Source organism: Protopterus annectens, chromosome 3.part1 (genome assembly GCF_019279795.1).
Source record: "Protopterus annectens isolate FY-2018-M chromosome 3.part1, PAN1.0, whole genome shotgun sequence".
NCBI classification, from domain to species: Eukaryota; Metazoa; Chordata; order Ceratodontiformes; family Protopteridae; genus Protopterus; species Protopterus annectens.
This window is the reverse complement of record NC_056732.1, coordinates 729,524,908-729,543,694: the sequence shown is the minus strand read 5'-3', so window position 1 is coordinate 729,543,694 and position 18,787 is coordinate 729,524,908. Positions and strand designations below refer to the sequence as shown.

Here is an 18,787-nt window from a genome sequence, read left to right as displayed (position 1 = left end):
CCATTTTTTTTTCTAACCTTGAATGCCTTGATGTAGGCAGATATCCTGACATGATCTTGCTTTCCTGGAAAGCTACCTTTTGCCTATAATGCACAGTTGAAGAGGAGATTAAATCATTCTGTAGTCTCTCCAGGCTGATTAGCTAATTAGTGAAGATGCTCTCAGTGGTTTATTAGGTTTTAGTGTTAATAAAGGTTATGAAGGAAAAGAATGCAGTTGTAAATGAGAGTACACTATAAAAAAGCTGTGAATTTTAACCTGGATAGCTTTACGACCCTTCTGGTTGTAAGAAAAAAAAAACAGCTACAGGTAACTTGTCTTTGTGTGTTTTCCTTGGCAAGAATTATTCATATGCGATAGGCAAAGTAATGTAAGAGCAAGGGAGCCAGCTTCCTAAAAAGTCTCATGAGATTTCATTGAGCTCCAACATGGTGTGCATAGAGGAAGCAGACTAGGGATAGAGACAGCACAGAGGGAAATGAATTGCAAAGCCATGCTTTTTAAATATGTGAAAGTATAGGGATCATTCTATATTAAGGAAAATACACTTTGGGGAAAGGAAATGTTGGACTTTGGGCATAGCTGTCCTTTAATCTACTGTTATTTAGTACCAGCAGCACCTTTAAGAAAAATATTATACCAGCCATCTCATTACATCTTCCCTCCAGAACATTAGTCTTCCATACTGGTGCCTCCACACAGCCTCAACCAACAAATTTATATTTAAACGCATCACTTCCTACCCCTTTATACCACTCTACTATTCCTCACCTGGCCTACCTCTACTTAAGGATAGCCAAGGAACAATTTCCACATATATTAAGCCTGTTTCTCTTACAACCTCACTTAATACTATCCCATTAACAGTACTCCCACATTCCTTCCTACAACCGATTTCCATCTGATCTGCCACTCTATTGTAATTTGGGTTCCCCTCCACAAAATCCCCATCGTCTAACCTGACCTATTCTTAAACTACTTGTTTTCGTTTGTAATACCTACAAGTGCTCTCTCTACCTTTCTTTATATTCTTCCTAGTCTTACACAGAATACATCACTCTCTCTCCTTGCACCGTTTCCTTCCTGCCTCTTTTCTAGTACTGCTACAGCCTTTTCCTCATTTTTATTAAGAGTAATTTCCTTACTCTTTGTACCATACTCTCCTTGTCATTCAATAACTCCCTCCCTGCAATATTAATTTCTGTACTATATTCTGCTCCTTTCTTTTTAATAATGATACTCACTATGCCTTGCCACAAACTCTCAGATTTTAACCTTTTAAAGCTGTCTTTTTATTTTCACCCTATAACCTGAATTAGGTCTTATAGGTTCATAGGCGTGTACTAGGCTAATGGTCCTGGAGCTTTTACAAGCCTAGCATCGTGCCACCCAACCTTAGATCCCAGTGCCTCTGTCGAGCAGAGCCACTGGAGTGATCCCTGGGGTGAAATTTCTATTTCCCATCCACTCATCAAGATTTCTCTTGAAGAGGGCCAGTGAGGTGCTCTGTTTGACATGTATGGGAAGTCTATTCTAGTCTCTGGGTTATGAACCTGTCCTTCCAAATTGAATGTGAATTAAGTTTTTTCAGGTTTGCCGTCAAGTAACCGTATGTTTGCTAAACACAGTACTATTTCACCTCCCTTAACACTTTACGTGTGGTTAAAATCTAGGTTGTATGTGATTTCCTTTGTCTGATGAAGTGGTCTGTTGAACAGTGAAAGTGCTTATGTGTGGAATAAAGGACTGTGATTTTTTATATATCGTGGTTCAAGTGTTATCCTTCTTTGCTCTTGGGATTTACTATATATATATATATATATATATATATATATATATACATATATATACACACACACATATATATATATATATATATATATATATATATATATATATATATATATACCACACAGACATACACACAATGTACAAGAGGTGTGGAAGGTTGGAGAGGAGCTTTCCCTTTAAAAATTATATTTTAATATTTTGACAATTTTTTTTTTTACATATTAAGTCAGTGTGTTATGGTTTCACTGCACCAGAGTTTCAATGGGTACAATTCTGTATGTGTGCATGCCTGTCAGTGTGGGCACTTCAGTTTGTGAGGATAAGGTGGATGGCCTTATAATATAACTCCTCCTAAAATAAATAGTGCAAACCATATAAGAAACTAAATCAATAACTCAAAGAAGCATTTTGACCAGAAAACATAAAAGTTAAATAATGTGCTGAAGATAAAACAATGACACTGCATTAAGATGTAAAGTGCTAATCTACTAGAAATAACATGCATTCTTGGAATTTAACACAACTTGTGCGGTTTATGGAAAGACTGTCAAAGTAAAATATTGAAAAGTATGTCACCTTCATGGCACAAAGTGGTAAAGACCTGCCTGCACCCCAGATGATCTAGGATCATTTAGCAACTTGAGTAGTGGACAAGCTGATGAGAGGAGTGAGAGTGAATAGCCAACAATGGCCTGCCCCTCCTAGTGGAGGGATACAGTCTGGTCCAATTTGATGCCAGCACCACTCAAAGACAAAGATAATAAGATGTGTGTTTGGCTCTGTCAAATCCATGTAGTAGTCTTAATAGGATATATGTGGGAGTGGGCACAGTTTGAGGGGAAAGCATAACTGGCCCTTATATCTGTGAGTGAATGTTGAGGGGATAGTGCCAGAAGATAGGAAAACTCCCACGCCTGCCTGAATGAGAATTGTATTATTACTGGCCTCTGTTCCACTCATGGGAATGTACAGTCATAATGGAAGCTAAATAGTCAGCAGGCATGGGGGATAGAGAAAAAGTACATAAAGTAAAATACTGAAAAGCAAATTATTTTAAAGCTGTTTTATCACAGAAGAAACAGAACTGTCAAATTCAGTCAATAATAGTAGTTTACACAAATTAATGCTTTAGTAAGATCTGACAAAATTACATGCCAGCTTAAAGTTCAGTTTCTTAGGAAACATTTACTGTTCTTTTAAGGAAACACAGCAAACTAATGAATTTAGCTTAATTTTAGTGATTGCATTTTCCTTATTAGACTGAATCAGGACTAATTTCATGAGCTGCAACAGAGTACAAATGGCAAACATGCCTCTATAAATGCAGAAATATCAAGCAAGTCAGATGAAAACAGGTCAACATATATTCAAGTACAAGTACACAGGAAAATTTAAACAAGTTAAAAGTAACAGGAAATTACATCTAAAATGCTTGGTAAAATGTTTCCTTAAGCTGGAATTATATCTACCATTTCCTTGAAATGTCTGTCCTCTGATGCGGCTGACAGGAAGACTTGTACAGCTTCACTGGTCTTGTTATTTTCCATCAGAAGAAAGGCCAGTGCTTTTAGTGTTTCATGCAGAGGGTGAAGGTCAGTGGCAGACAGCTCTTTCAAACACACTCGTACTTGATCCTTTTTTGAAGCCCGCAAGATCTGCAGCAGGGACACTGAAACATCAGTAAAGAAAACAACAGTTAGTAACACTGGGTTACTTTCTGACTGGACTACAAAAGTAATTAGGCACACAGACAAAATAATATAGCCAAAGAGTTTCATTACAGATGGACTGCAAAATAAACCATTAAGTGACAGTGATGTCCTGTCTAATGAAAAGAGATAGTTACAAAATGTGATCCATGAATAAAGAGCGCAAAACCATAATCAATATTGGGGTCTATATTAGAAGCACAAAACAGCTTCTGAGCAAATACAAAAAGAGCGACACATTCATTGAACCGCATTTAAGTGATTCGATGAATATATCTCAGGGCAAGGAGGTAGGTGGCCAACTACGCGGAGTTGCCCTTTCCTTCACTATAGTGCAATCTCTTAGTTGGTATATTTAGTTAGGGGGTGTGTGAGGGGCACATCCCCCCACTTGATAAAGGTTTTTAATTTTTTTTTTCCGAACGGCCAAGTGAATTTTTTTCACCAGGAAAAATTTTGATTATGTGCCGTTCTCTATTTACAGGTTTCCCTTATTATGTGTCGACTTTTATGTAGTCGCACATATGCGCTTTTGTTCTGATATAGACCCTCAATATTCCATAGCTGTTACTGTACAAAGTAGTACATCAGAAGATAATCAGATCAATGTGGCCCTATCTTATCACAACAAACAGGATAGCTATTTAAAGTACTAAGTCTTTGAAAGCATCCATTAGCATACAAATCCAGCTAGAAGGTGATATTCTAAAATAAGACTTCCCAGCAGCTCTCAAAGACCCATATATTTCCAGGCACATAAGGGCCCTCACTGAAAGTAATGTCAGCAGACAGATGGCAAGAAAGGCGGTCTCCAATTCTTTCTCCTTCCAAAGAAAAGTTTTTCTTTTTTGTGTAGATCTGAGGACCTTTCTAAAAGAAGATCCACAAGAAAGGCTAAAGCTGCTTTGGCCTTACGAGTGCAATTCTCTACATGAGGAATGTGAGTGGGTTAGCATACTACTCACTAAGATACCCTTGAAGATCCAAAGTTACAGCATTTGACTGTAGTTTATCGTTTTGGGCATTCTTGAACACAGAATGTGTGTGCACACATTTGAAGTTTACCAGATGGCTACAAAATTAGTAGGAAACCAGTACAATTGCACAGCAGGAAACAATATGCACATGCTCAAGGATAAAAAGCACATGTATGAAAATCAAAATGGAGCACACCATCAAATCACCAGAACCAGAAGAATTATATGAACACACCATCAAATCACCAGAACCAGAAGAATTATATGAACACACCATCAAATCACCAGAACCAGAAGAATTATATGAACACACCATCAAATCACCAGAACCAGAAGAATTATATGAACACACCCTCAAATCACCAGAACCAGAAGAATTATATGAACACACCATCAAATCACCAGAACCAGAAGAATTATATGAACACACCCTCAAATTACCAGAACCAGAAGAAATATATGAACACACCATCAAATCACCAGAACCAGAAGAATTATATGAACACACCCTCAAATTACCAGAACCAGAAGAATTATATGAACACACCATCAAATTACCAGAACCAGAAGAAATATATGAACACACCATCAAATCACCAGAACCAGAAGAATTATATGAACACACCATCAAATTACCAGAACCAGAAGAATTATATGAACACACCATCAAATTACCAGAACCAGAAGAAATATATGAACACACCATCAAATCACCAGAACCAGAAGAATTATATGAACACACCATCAAATCACCAGAACCAGAAGAATTATATGAACACACCATCAAATTACCAGAACCAGAAGAAATATAAGAACACACATTATCAAAGCAAGATACAGACCCTGCACAAGCCCATGTTTGGACACTACTATGCATCAAACAAGTGTGTAAACCAAGTGAATGGTTTACATTTGCTTTATAACCTGAACAGGAAGTAGACATGAGCTGGAAAGTCTTGTGCTACTTCTAAAATTAAAAAACATTTGAAATCTGGGGAACCGCCACAGTGAGTTCTGAATGGCAGAAAAAAACAGACTTGCATATACTATGTCCAAGATGATGTTCCTTGGAATATTCCCTTTTCTCTGAGATATGGCAATTATGGAGTTGAGATGTGTATAAAAATTTCGGGGGGATTAGGCTCCCCCCCTGCAAAAAAATGTTTAAAGGAGAATTACAATTTCTGAGATTCACTCCTCTTCTGTCTTTCTGGTCTTTTTTTTCTGCTTTTCAGCACTCAGCATTTTGAGTGCTGCCATTTCAGGAGGGAGCCTCTAAAACATCAGCCTCAGGTGAAATGCTTTTTTATAATTACTTACTTATTGAGCAAGGTAAGCAGACTTCTTAATTAACCACTTAAGAACTTTTTGGAATACATTTAAATTTGTTAATTTAAAGATAATGTGCAATGGTGCTGCTTACCGTTCTATCATCTAGGGGAGTTGTTGCCCTCATAAAAGAAAAGAAAGTTTTGGCTAAAAATGCCTTCACTTTTAATAATTTAAATTTCCATCAAAATTAAGGGTGCTCATCACAGATTGCTGAATTGTTGCATGCAACTATGTCATCAAATCCAGCATAGTGATGACCTGAGGTGACGGTGCTAGATGTTGACAGTTTTCCACTCGCTTATATAAAGCAAAAACAGAAGTCAGGAACAGACATTCAGATATAAATAATATGTATGGGGAAATGAGGAATAGGGGTTGTGGATGGATGTGCAGCTATATTTATTAAACATTGTTGCCCAAGTCGAGTGCTCTGTGAGTTGACCTTTACTGCCAATGTTAACTTGTAACAAGTACAAAAACAAAAAAAAATCTTAATATACCAGTATGGCAGTACACTTAAACAGGATTAAGGAGATGCTAAACTGTTTCCTGTGGTCCAGTAGTGTAACGTTTGATTCCCTTGGCCTTCATTGCCTAACTATGTGACTATTTGCAAGTCACTTAACTAGACACAGCTCCTGGGCAGAGTCTGAAAACGACCCATGAAGATTAGTCCTCTATCTTGGAAAACAAATGCAAATAAAATAAATACTTATCCTACTATAGTTGTAAGAAGAAATAGCTATAGTAGAAAAATGGGTATCACCATACCATCCAAAAAAAAAAAATTAACTACTCAAAGCCAGATGCAGAGGCAGGAAAGCTTCAGTTCCTGACCATATGTCAAAGGAATTCCACTTAAAGGAGCACGCTCAGAAGCATGAGAGAGAGTAGCCTACTGCAACAACGATCTTTGCATCCCCTATTTTTACAAAAAAATTTTATTTTATGTGAAAATGGGGTTAAAGAGATGTTAGCCACAAGCAAACATCTCAAAACAGTTAAAATTGAATGCAAGTTCTGTATTCAGTTTCGTTAATGGGAACGTGACGTTTAAAGCACAAGTGATGTTTAGCAGACTGGCTGACTGCTGAGTGTTTAAGATTTGGGACACTATTATAAATCAGCAATTTAATCTGCAATGTACCACAGTTAAAAAGATGTTTTAGACCTATTTCTACGTTTTATTGCATCTGATGAACTTGCCAAAGACTAGGAGCAAGATAGCAAGCTAGGAGCAGTCATTGAATCCCCAAAGGGAGGTTTGCCTCAAATAAGTAACTGGTGCCAAAATCATGGACTGAAACTAAAGGCCAAAAATGCATTATTTATATCCTTTGTGAAGTCATCTACCCCAGGGGAACTACCACATTAACAATACACCCCTAAGAGTTGACCCAGTTGTTCAGGATTTGAAAAGTTATGTGGATGGTGACCTAACTTTAGACCAACATGTGCCCACTGCTTTAAGAAAGTCCTTCTATACTGCACAGATTATAGACAAAAGGATTGTGTCTAGATCTAGGGATGGCATTGCTCCCCTTTACTAAGCTCTCATTAGCTCAATCATTGAATATAATGCCCCCGTTTGGCATATATCTGTCCAGACACATGCAACAACTGGAACACCCACAGAGATTCCTTACTAAAAGGATACAAGCCTAAACAACATGTTCAGGATGGACAGACTCAAAGTCCTCTCACTATACTTGGTATGCTACAGACTTGCTAAGAGGTGACCTGTATCTGGGATACAAAGTATCCTATGACCCATTACTGATGGATTTACTGCATATCAGCAAGTCAAATGGCATCAAAAATACTTGGTCTAGGGATCTAAACTTCTTCTGCAACATCAACAGAATGGTTTGGAGGGGCAGGTGTAGCTCATAGAGGATACCAGTGCTCTGGAACAGACGTTCATCCCTATTTACATTCATTTATTATTATGGGTAATACGTAATTATCAGCCACAGAATGGGTAAGGCCAATCTCTAACCAAATGGGATAGGTTAATTCAAGCACAAAAAGGGACATTGGCTAGGCTTAAAATGGCCTGCAAGTGCAACTCGCCTGGTATTTACCTGTGATCCTATACTAGAAAAATTGTACAACCCAGACATAGAACGTCAACATCACTTTTGCTGAGGTAGACTTGAACTTTTTGATTATGGCAAGAAATTCTTTTCTGATTGCTTGTTTACTGAGATATTTACAGAAATATGAAAAATGATGCCTATTTATATAAATAATTTAATTAACACTCAACATCTCTTAGGATGTACAGCTCATAGTACAAGTAACGCTGACAGCTTTATTCATTATCATCTAAGGTTTCACCTGATGTGATGCTAGTCTATATGTCATCTGGGTTTTAGAAATCTTTGAGTACATGTGAACATACTGTACGACTTCAGGATAAGTAACAATATCAATAACGAATTGCAGCATGTCTTTCTATAACCATGACATTTTACACCATGGAAATATGAATACTACATGGTTCAATTGTGCAGTGGACAGTCCTGACTACACCCCAAGTGACTATGGTTTAATTAGTAGCCTTGGCAATGGAAGGGCCTGACAGGTGGGGGAAGAATGAAGGAAAGAATTGGCTGCTCACCTCTTCTGAGGGGTGGGGGAGGGTCTGGCACAGCCGGGGCACACTGATGGTATGATTTCCATGGTAGAGATGGGTGAAACAGCCACTCATGCTTCAGGGGGAAGGCTGGGGGCTACCTGAGAGGAAACTCCTTTTGTCACAGCCCACTCCACTCCCACTCTTCAGACCGTCTCCATGTTCATGTAAGGGAGGTGGGGCAGCATAAAGAAAAATCAGTTCACACTGATGTCCATTTGATGATCCTTCCCAGTTATCTTTCACTTCAGTGATCGGGAACAAATGGACCGAATGGCCAGGAGGAGGCTGACAATCAACAGACAGTGGGGGCAAAGACAAGACAAAAAAAAAAAAAAAAGAACCGATAAATGATAGTCAGCGGTTAATATCTCCACTTGTAATGCTTCCTACATTAAGAAGCTTACTGTTACTTTGTTTCTTATATGCTGCTCTAGCATCTGCTACTTACTATTAAGTCACTAAGTAACTTAGTTTAGAGAGCCATCATCATAAAATTCAACAAAACCACTATGTTAATGGAGGTATAGCACATCTCTTATTCATTGCACCAATCGCAAAAGTTGTGTTGCAAAGAAAAATGTATTGGCCTTCTAGTTTCTCTAATCTGAAAGCAATTGAAGCAGCTTACATTCGCTTTTAATAAAGACTCTTCAGCAGATGAAAAGTCATTCAGGAGTGACACCAGAGCCAACATAATTCATACATACTGCTTATAGAGACTTAGAAATTCCAGACAGATTGTTTACTAGGATTATTAGTTAGTTTTGAACAGATGAGTAAAACCTAACAAGTCTTCCATTCCTAAACTGCATTACATATCCAAATTTGTACTAAAACATTCGTTAAACTTTAAAAAAAGCGAAACATTTTACTTTACAGCTTTATAAGTACAAAATACTGCATGGCCAGAAACTTCAGTCTGTAAAGGAAACAATCTCTGAACATGCATTATAGTAAGGTAATAATTTTATAGTTTTTTTTAATAACATGATACATAATCATAACAGAACACCATCTCACCTCCTCACATATTCATCTTTCTCTCGCTCTCTGAACTATGAAACATACACATAAACACAACCATACTCTGGAATATCTGGAGTTGAGGAAAAAGTCAAGCCAATAAAAGAAGTAAGAACACATCAGCAAACTGTGACTGCAAATACATTAATGCAAACCTTTTAAACCAGGAGTTATAAACAGAAAAGCAGCACAGTGTGGTAACATCTTGTGGGATCTGAAAATTGTAACTTTTTATGGCCTTTTATTTAGTGTGGTTTCCTAAGAGCTATAATTAATTGCAGTATCTAAATTAGTAATTAATATGTAGTACTATTCTTCCAGCAGTAGCACATTACTTTTTCTCGAAATTGTAAAGTATTTGAAGACATATTTCCTTACAAATGTTACAAAGGGTATTTGGATGTCACATTTTCTTTATACCAGATACACATTCTGATTTTATATGACTTGATCCTGTGATCTTCCAGCACAATACACAGGGTGTACACATTCTGCCTGCAACTATAAAACCTGTGTTACAGGTAAGAAAATGATGGTTCGCATCAACTTAATCGGTATTAGGATGTTTAAACTCATTAGGTACATAATAATCACAATTTATATTCCCTACACTGTTAACCTGGGCAGTAAACCATTTCCACTTTGAGATTATCTAGCAAAATTGTGTGGAAAAAAAAACAATTACGATTATCCCTGACCCACGCATTCCTTTTATAAGCCAGATTCATTATGTTCAGTTTTTAACAACTTCACAAACTGTGTTTAAATCTTATTTTATTATAAATACAACACAAGTAGAATTGAAAAATACCATTTCTGGAAAGTAGTTTAATAGGTCACTTAGTTTCTAGGTGTTAGCAAGTATCTAGAATTCAATAGCAGCATACACTGGTGTAAAGCAAGAGAGTTGGTCTGCCATTAAACTGGCTTTGACTGAGGACTACGTATTTGGGGGGGAGCAACTGGAAGGAACAGAATGAGCAGTTGAAGGGCAATTCTCTGTTCATGAAATGGGGGAATGGGCTAGGGGAACCATGCTAGAGAATTCAAGTCGTGGGCAGGGAAACATCATTCTTATAAATGTATGTATGCTTATCAGTTACTTACATACAGAAGCCATGGAGGTTAGGAATGGAAGAGCATACTGCACCTTCCATTTGCAGTGCTGCATAAAGGCATTCCCAAGAATGGTAGGACATCTATTTGACTGTAACCTGCATGTGAAAATGTATCTTATAAGACTGTTAGCTAAATGAACCCAACAGGCAAAACTGCCATTTTTCAGAGCAACCAGGAGAGCTGTCTAGTTAAGTGACTGACTTGCAGTCACACAGTATATTAATGGAAAAGGGGACTCAAATTCAAACACTAAAGAATGAAGCCTGTTAGCTTACTATGCCCATAACCCCCTGTGTTAAACTGGCAGATTAATGTCTGTTAGAGAATGACCAGCTCAACACAGGGATACACTGCCAACATTGAGAACAGGGTAAGAGTGGAAAAATAACTCATTTCAGGGGAAGACTGTCTGGCAATTAAGGATGCTTGGATAGCTGTCCCAAATGCTGTCAGGAATACAGAAGCTGTCCATTTAGACCCGAGGACAAAAGCTCCAATTACAGACAGATTAAGTATACATAACAGTTTAGTGTACAATTAAAAACATACATAACAGTTTAGTGTACGATTAAAAGCGATCATTAATTGGCTAACACTACAAGTTCACATATATTCTGAATTGCAAAGAAAAACAAACTCTTTTTTTTTTTTTACTCCCATGTGTGCTGTAAGTATTTGTTTTATAACTAGTGTGGTAAGGTGTATAGCAGGATTCATGAAAGGGGTGGAAGGGATATCTAGAGGTGTAATGAGATGTCAGTGAAATAAATGTGGGAGATAAGATACTGAGAGGATTGTATGATATTGTTGCAGAAAGTCCAGATTTTCACCTGATATTGTTGGTCTATTCATCATAAAATCTGTGATTTTTTTTGGCAAATCATTGTGAATGGAAGTCACTAAATAATGACAGACATTTTAGTTTCAGAGTTCATGTATTTCAGAAAATGCATGTTAACACACAGCATTTTATTCTATCAACTTTCTGTGTTTATAATAGCAATATTAAAAAAATATATCCCTATTTTTGGGCCCTTGTCCCCATATTATTTTTGGCTTTGTCCAGATTTCTTGAGCTGAGAGGTTGAGCATATATGGCTGTCATTCTAGGTACAGGCTCAAAATTATACAAAGAGATGGATATTTACGATCTCAGTTCAATACCACCATCAGTTTATATAAACTGAACTATTAAAAGGAGCCTTCTGAAATGCATGATAACTTACTTATAAAAAAAATTACAAACAAGGCAGAAAGAGTAAATAGTCATATTTAAACAAAATAGATACATAAAAGACTTCAGAATTATGACATGTCTGCTTTAAATCACTGTAACTTGGGATTTGCAAATAACTGTTACGTTTAATTAGTGCATTTCAAACATATGAATGTACTGAATGGGTATATATCACACAAGACTGAATTTTGTAATGTATAGTCAATGGAAATAAATTTATGCTTTAATGATTCTATAACAGCATGTTTTAATCTTCACTATTTAATCTATACATAAAACATTAGTGACCATGTCTATATAAAAATCAAATCACATTTCTAATGAGAAGAATACAGCAGCTATATTTATTTTGAATTGGTTTTGTAAGAAGTATGTTATTTCTTGAGAGAGTATAAAAGCAAGTGGAAAATGGAAAACCCTTGGGTTTTTGTTTCCTCTCATGCATCCAGCATAAGGAAAGGATCGCAGACATAAATGCAGTTGAAGGGAAAGATGATGAACATTTTGTGAAGCCTGTTAAATTAAAACCAGTCACATTGACCAATCCTGGCTGAGAAGAGAACAATGCAGTATATCAAACATTACATTTTTCACAACTCTCTTCAGAACAGCCGTCACGGCTAACTCCAGATGAACTGCCTTCCAAAAGAAGCCACACAGATAAACACGGTCTTAAATGTGACCCTTTTAAGCTCAGAAAACAGTCATGCTATAATATGAGATTCACTGCCTTCAAGTGTTCTTTGTGTCCTATCACTTGAGTTAGGTTATGTTTTTTTTTTCTCAACATTACTTCCTGGTGTTTTCGGCCTAAGGCAAAGTTAGTATGTTAAATAAAGATATATATATATACTATAAATATTAGGATCTGTTTTGTAAACAAACTTCCAGATGATGTGCATTTACAGACTTGCGTTTGCATGTTTTGGCAAGATTAGGAATGTAGTTTTATATGTAGCATGCATGCTTGTTTTAACAGCACAAGACAAAAAAGACCATAGAAATGCACATTTCTAGTGCAGGTAGAGATAGATGTTCAATAACAGTGACAACTACAAGCACAAACCAGCTGAAACCAGAATGAGAATGACATTAAGTAGCTTATGAGATTTTTTTTACAGAGAGGCAGAAATCTGGGCTGAATAGTTATGAGAATAAATTCCTTCTTCCCAGAAAGTGTTGGAAGAAACTTTAGATGGATCTAGCACCATTTAACAAAGCATCATCCCCAGCTACTGTAAACTACAGCTATGCACTTTACTAGAATATTTTAAGGATGTTTAAGTGCTTTACATTCAATGGGGGTGTACTACCAAAAGCAAATGATTTTCCCTGCTTCCAGTTATGAGGGGAGATCCTAAAACTCCCTCAGTTACATGTTGATGCACTACATTTTGAACTATATAAAGGTTGGTATGACAGAAATACAGCTAACTGCATAGTATGGTACATACATCATAATTATTCCATATGATTAACAACAGTAATAAGGTAACAGTAATACAAATAATCAAACAGGTACAGTAAATAACAGGGACACAAAGTGATAAAGTTATCAATGGTTAAGAAAATTCCAAGTACAGAAATTAAGTAAAATTACCAATAAGTGTGTGTTATACATAAACTGTAGCACTAAAAGTGATTCTACTTGACATACAAGAAGAGGCAGTACATGGGAGATCAACTTCCTCACTGTCGTAATGATGCAAAAATCATGCTTATGCAAGCAAGTTGCCTAGTTTGATAAGGAATACTATTCATCTGGTGTCAAAATGTTATGACTCAAATTAACAATTATTTTCAGCACTTCTTAAAGAGTCAAGAACTCCAAGCCTGAAAGTACCGATGCAGTGGTCAGTGCTTTGAAACAGTTTTTCCTATGACTTGGAAAATGCAAACATACCTCTCTTCACCATTATCAATGATATGCCTTAAAAGTAGGTCTAACACTTTTATTTCCAGAGCAGTCCTGCAGTATGTTTTTAAATGCTTTTGCAACTATATTGTGACAGAGTAGTATTAAAATGCCTGCTGAGCACATTTATGTCTAGGTAAGTATATGTGTGCATGTGTATGACTTTATAATGAATAATCACTGGTGAGTTTGATTGAAAAACAAAACATCAAACAAACTCACCAATCATTAACTAATCACTACTAAAATTACTGAAAAAGTAATCCACAAGATAAAATACTTGCAGTGATAACTTTATATATATATATATATATATATATATATATATATATATATATATATATATAAACACAATATACAATTTATATATAAAAAAATCAGAGGCAACATGGCTGAAACACCCAATACTGTTAAGGGGTAATTTGCATATATTCCATGTTGCCTCTGATACAAGAGGTTTAAGGTATCACACAGTGGAAAGTCTGGCTTTGCTAGATTTTTCTTTTTGTGTTTTTTAATCAGTTAGTTCACCTGTGTGACTTTTTTGCTCATTGTTTTAGTTTGTTAGTTGGGCTATTTTGTAGACACCCTAATGTTTATGGATATCAGTTGGATACGACAACCCTGTGTTTCCAAAAGTCAAACATTCCTCTTATGCTGTGCTGATAATGTCATAAGAAGGCAGAAACATGCATGTCCACAGCTAGAGGCGGTTGGCTTTATTGTCCTGAAACTGTCCATAAATAAACTTAAATGAAAAAGTCTTAGACATTAAGAATTTCCATTTAGCTGAAACACCTGATGGCCTTAATGGCTAATTGGCATATATCCCATATTGCCTCTGATACAAGAAGTTTAAGGTATCACACAGTGGAAAGTCTAGCTCTGCTAGATTTTCCTTTTTGTGTTTAACCAGTTGGTTTACCTGTGTGACCTTTTTACTCATTGTTTTAATTCCTTAAAAACAACAAAAAATTGCATTTATGTGGTGGGTTTCACTTCCACACCTCCAAAAATTAAATATACTAACTTCATGGGTGCACAACTGTGGAGAAAGAGGATAACACTTGAAATTATATTACAGTTGAATTGCTGCAGTTTGACTGCAATATAATTCAACCACTGTAGCCACCAACAAAATTTCCAAAAACACAGCACCAGATACTTCCAAGATGGCTGCACATTCAGTCACAGGTTAACACTAGCTCTCCCAGTGTGAAAACAGAAACTAACAGAGAAGACCAGTAGACTTTTGTGTTTATGGGCAACTTTCAGTAACTAGCTAATAAGTGTACTGCCTGGATGCCACTAAAAAAGAAATACAGAGCACATGAAAAAAATAAGCTACAAAAAAGTGAGGATGAAACACTGACTGGGGAAAGTTCTGTAGCTGCAAAAAGCAATACAATCACCAGACATGGCTTCCAGTAACCTACAGGAAGATATAAGACAACTACACACAGACCTGGTTAAAATAAACAAAACACTGATGGAGTACAACAAAAGGCTGGAAAAAAAATGGAAGAAGCTTTAAATAAATATTCAGATGAGGTGCTAAAGCTGCAAACATCAGAGGTTGAAATAAAGAAAAGGCTGGCTGAATGTGAGACTGTTGAGGAAGATATATTTCAAAAATAATAGAATTAGAGGTCAGAGCATGTAGGGAAAAACATGTGATTTTCAGCTATACCAGAGAGGGTGGAAAGAACAGACTGCATTAAATTTATGAAAATACAAATAAGCAACTGGACTGGTATTCCACAGCAGGAATTATTAGTTGAAAGGGTACATTGTGTGTATGCTTCCAACCTGGTTATGAGAAAGCAACCTAGGCCTTTAATAGTAAAGATCTAATCCTACCAACAGGAGGAGTTGATTCTGACAAAACTGTGGCAGAAGAGCAAAATACTGAAAGTGGGAGACAGCAGAGTGCTTGTGGAAAATAATTACTCATTGTACATCAGGGAGAAGAGGAATAAATTCATTCCACTATTCAAGGAATGTCAAGATGCAGGTGTAACATTCAAACTCCTGTACCCAGCTGCTTCAAAGTATTCTTCCCAGGAGGAAAAAAAATAATTTTTTGATGAAGTACATGCTAAGGAGGAAATACACAACTTTCTCCTACAAAAAGTGAGCTGTGAAGCAGTAGGAGATTCTGCCTCTTGTACTTCTGATAATAAAGGGCACAGAGAGACTGTACCTGTGAAACCTCTCCCACTGTTTCAAAGGGAAATGGAGAGATGGAAGGGAGCATGAGAGTTGACTAGAAAAATTGCATATATGTTGGAAATGAAGTAGAGAGAGGATTTGGGAGATGAACAGTAATAAAACCTGCAAAGTAATGTGTGATTACAATGCAATAATTATATTTGTGAAATATGACAGAACAAAAAAAATCTGGAAATATTGGACTTTTTCAATTTGTTGGACTTGTAGGGAACTCGTATATGCCCTACTTCATATAATTAATTTTCATAAAAATGCTTTATGGAGGGGACGAGGGGGGAGTTAAATGTAAGTTAAGGAACATTTTTTTCTTAATAGTACTATTTTTGTGCTGTATTGATTTATTTGTATGCTATAAAGTAACGTTTTCTCAGTTATTTTTAACAGCAATGGGAACTTTAATTGCTGCTGTTCATTTTTTTCCCCTTTCTTTCTTCATTCTCTCTCTCTTCATGTTTAGTTTGTTTTAAGAAATGCAGACACTATAATGTAAAAAAAAAAAGCCTGATTAAAAGAGTATGACAAAAAAAAAAATAATGTGCTTTTTCTCAATCTTACATGGGGGAATGACTGGATTAAGGATCTTAGACTGACTAAATAAGTTTTAAGAAAAAGCAAGTAAATGAAAGTATATCAAATATTATAAGACTTTTTTAATGCTTAGTAGCAATTCTGTATCTGGTTCTCACATCTCCATGGAAAAATCTGAGAGAGAGAAACTGACTGTTTTGGTTCTCATGTCTCCTTGGAGACAATCTGATAAAGAGAAGCTGTTTACAGTTTGGTGGAGAGTGAGTGACTGGAAAAAAAAAGAATAGAGAAACTGACTAGGAGATAATGCTCTCTGAAAGCATTCAGATGTTTTCACTGATGGAAGAAAGATAAAGATAAGGCAAATCCAGTTAGCACTTGGGTAGACGCACATGCTGCACCATGCATCTTAAAATGGATACCATTTCTTTTAGGTTAACTCAAGTCTATGAGTGTTGCTGTTAGTCTGGGATATTTGTTTATATTAGGAGTGTAAAACTTCAGTATTTGAAGATGTATATAGTTTTGTGTGTTAGTATTAAATTAATAAGTTTTGGGGGGTATTAGAGTTTTTTTTGAGGGCTTTCAATACAACAACGTGTCACACAGACTCAAATGGATATGACAAGAAACAACTATATAAAAGTTCAACCTACCAAACAGTGCATGCATGCAACACAAAAGCTGGAACTAGACATTTAATACAAAAAGTGTTATACATAAAAGGGGGAATAACTTTTTAATACAATGATGCTTTCTGTAATGTCTTTAAATGTCAATGATCTCACAGATAAATACAAAAAAGAAAAAATAGTGAACTATATTAAAAATGCAGAGTCCTAATAGTTGTGTTACAGCAGGCATACTTGGAAAGAAATGAACATGTGAATTTGATAAAAAAAAGTTTTCAGGATGGTTATTCAGCAGAATAGCTGGTAAAAAAGAAAAGAGGAGTAACTTATATTAATTGCAAGAGGAGCTCCAATAGTGATAGAAGAGGATAAAAAAGATAATAATAGGTTCACAGGTGTTTACTAGGCTAATGACCACAAGGGCCTTTTTAAGGCTAGCCATGCATCCCAAATCTCTGACAAATTCTGATACCCTTTATAAGTGTAAGCAAGGGCAAGTGGCAGATTTGTAGTGCTAAGGGGCTACTGGCAAGGGAGGAGGATTACACTGGCATGTACTTATATTCCACTTAAAACTGGTATAAGATTGGTCCTTAAGAAAATTCTGGGGGAAATAATCAATTTTCAACAAGGAATATTACTTATAGGTAGAGAATGGAATTTGATTTGCAGCACTAATGATGTGTCTGGTGGGCTCAGAAGGGAAAGTATAACAAAGACGGTAGAATTTTTAAAGAAATTTACGAAAATATTTGGAATGGAAGATGTGAATTCAGTGGTAGGAGTTCAGAGTGAATTTACATACTATTCCCCAAGGTATAAAAACTGGGCTAGGCAGAATTGTATTTCACAGGAACATGTGCATTTAATTGAAGGTCTTGATATGCACCCAATAACTATTTTAGATCATGCACCAATAATAACTAAAATAAAAACACAGGGTAATGAAATAAAAATGAGACATGGGTGCTTTCCCACCCATCTGTTGAAAAGAAAGGAATTTAAGGAACGGGTAGTGGAGATTACTCAGGAGCTATTGGAGAAGATGGAAATTACTTCTGAAAATATAGTTAGGAAGTGGGATAAAATTAAGAATTAAGGTGTAGTTTAAAATACGGTGGAAATAAAACACAGGGAGCTATAGTTAAGAAGTAATAAGAATTATTTAGAGGGGCTGATAAATTATTCTAAAATATTGCAGAATAGGGGAAAATCTCACAGAACAAGAAAAGGATCAACTACAGAATGCTAAGCAAAAAACTAAGGGATTATTTCTATAATGTACACGAGTTTAGAAAGACCAATTTTAAGCAACTGTTTTTTGATAACACCAGAGCACAAAAACCTTTAGCTCAACGACTCAGAAAACAGAAAGTAGAAAAAGCTGTCACCAAGGGAGCCTATAACAAGGAAGGTAACAAGATATCCTGTAAAGGTATTAGAAATATTTCTGAAATTCTATGAAAGTCTGTATAAAGCAGAGAATATGGAAATCAAGAAAAGATGCCAATGGAAATGTTTATGGAAGAATTAAATATGCCAAGGTTAGAGGTAGATGAGGCTCAATTACTGTTAGGATAGGAGGAGATGAAATAAAAAATTGTGATGTTTAACCAATCTACAGGAAAGTCCCCAGGAACAGATGGCATTC

The 18,787-nt window shown here is 36.1% G+C and overlaps 1 protein-coding gene across 4 annotated transcripts in view; it reads right to left on the bottom strand.

Moving 5' to 3' along the window:
- RIPOR2 (RHO family interacting cell polarization regulator 2) overlaps positions 1 to 18,787 on the bottom strand; it is a 3,249,967-nt gene that overhangs the window by 318,787 nt on the left and 2,912,393 nt on the right. For all 4 annotated transcript variants that reach the window (XM_044067082.1, XM_044067083.1, XM_044067084.1 and 1 more), the window contains one exon: positions 3,261 to 3,460. In XM_044067082.1, coding sequence (XP_043923017.1) covers positions 3,261 to 3,460 — 200 coding nt within the window. The remainder of the gene's footprint in view (positions 1 to 3,260; positions 3,461 to 18,787) is intronic.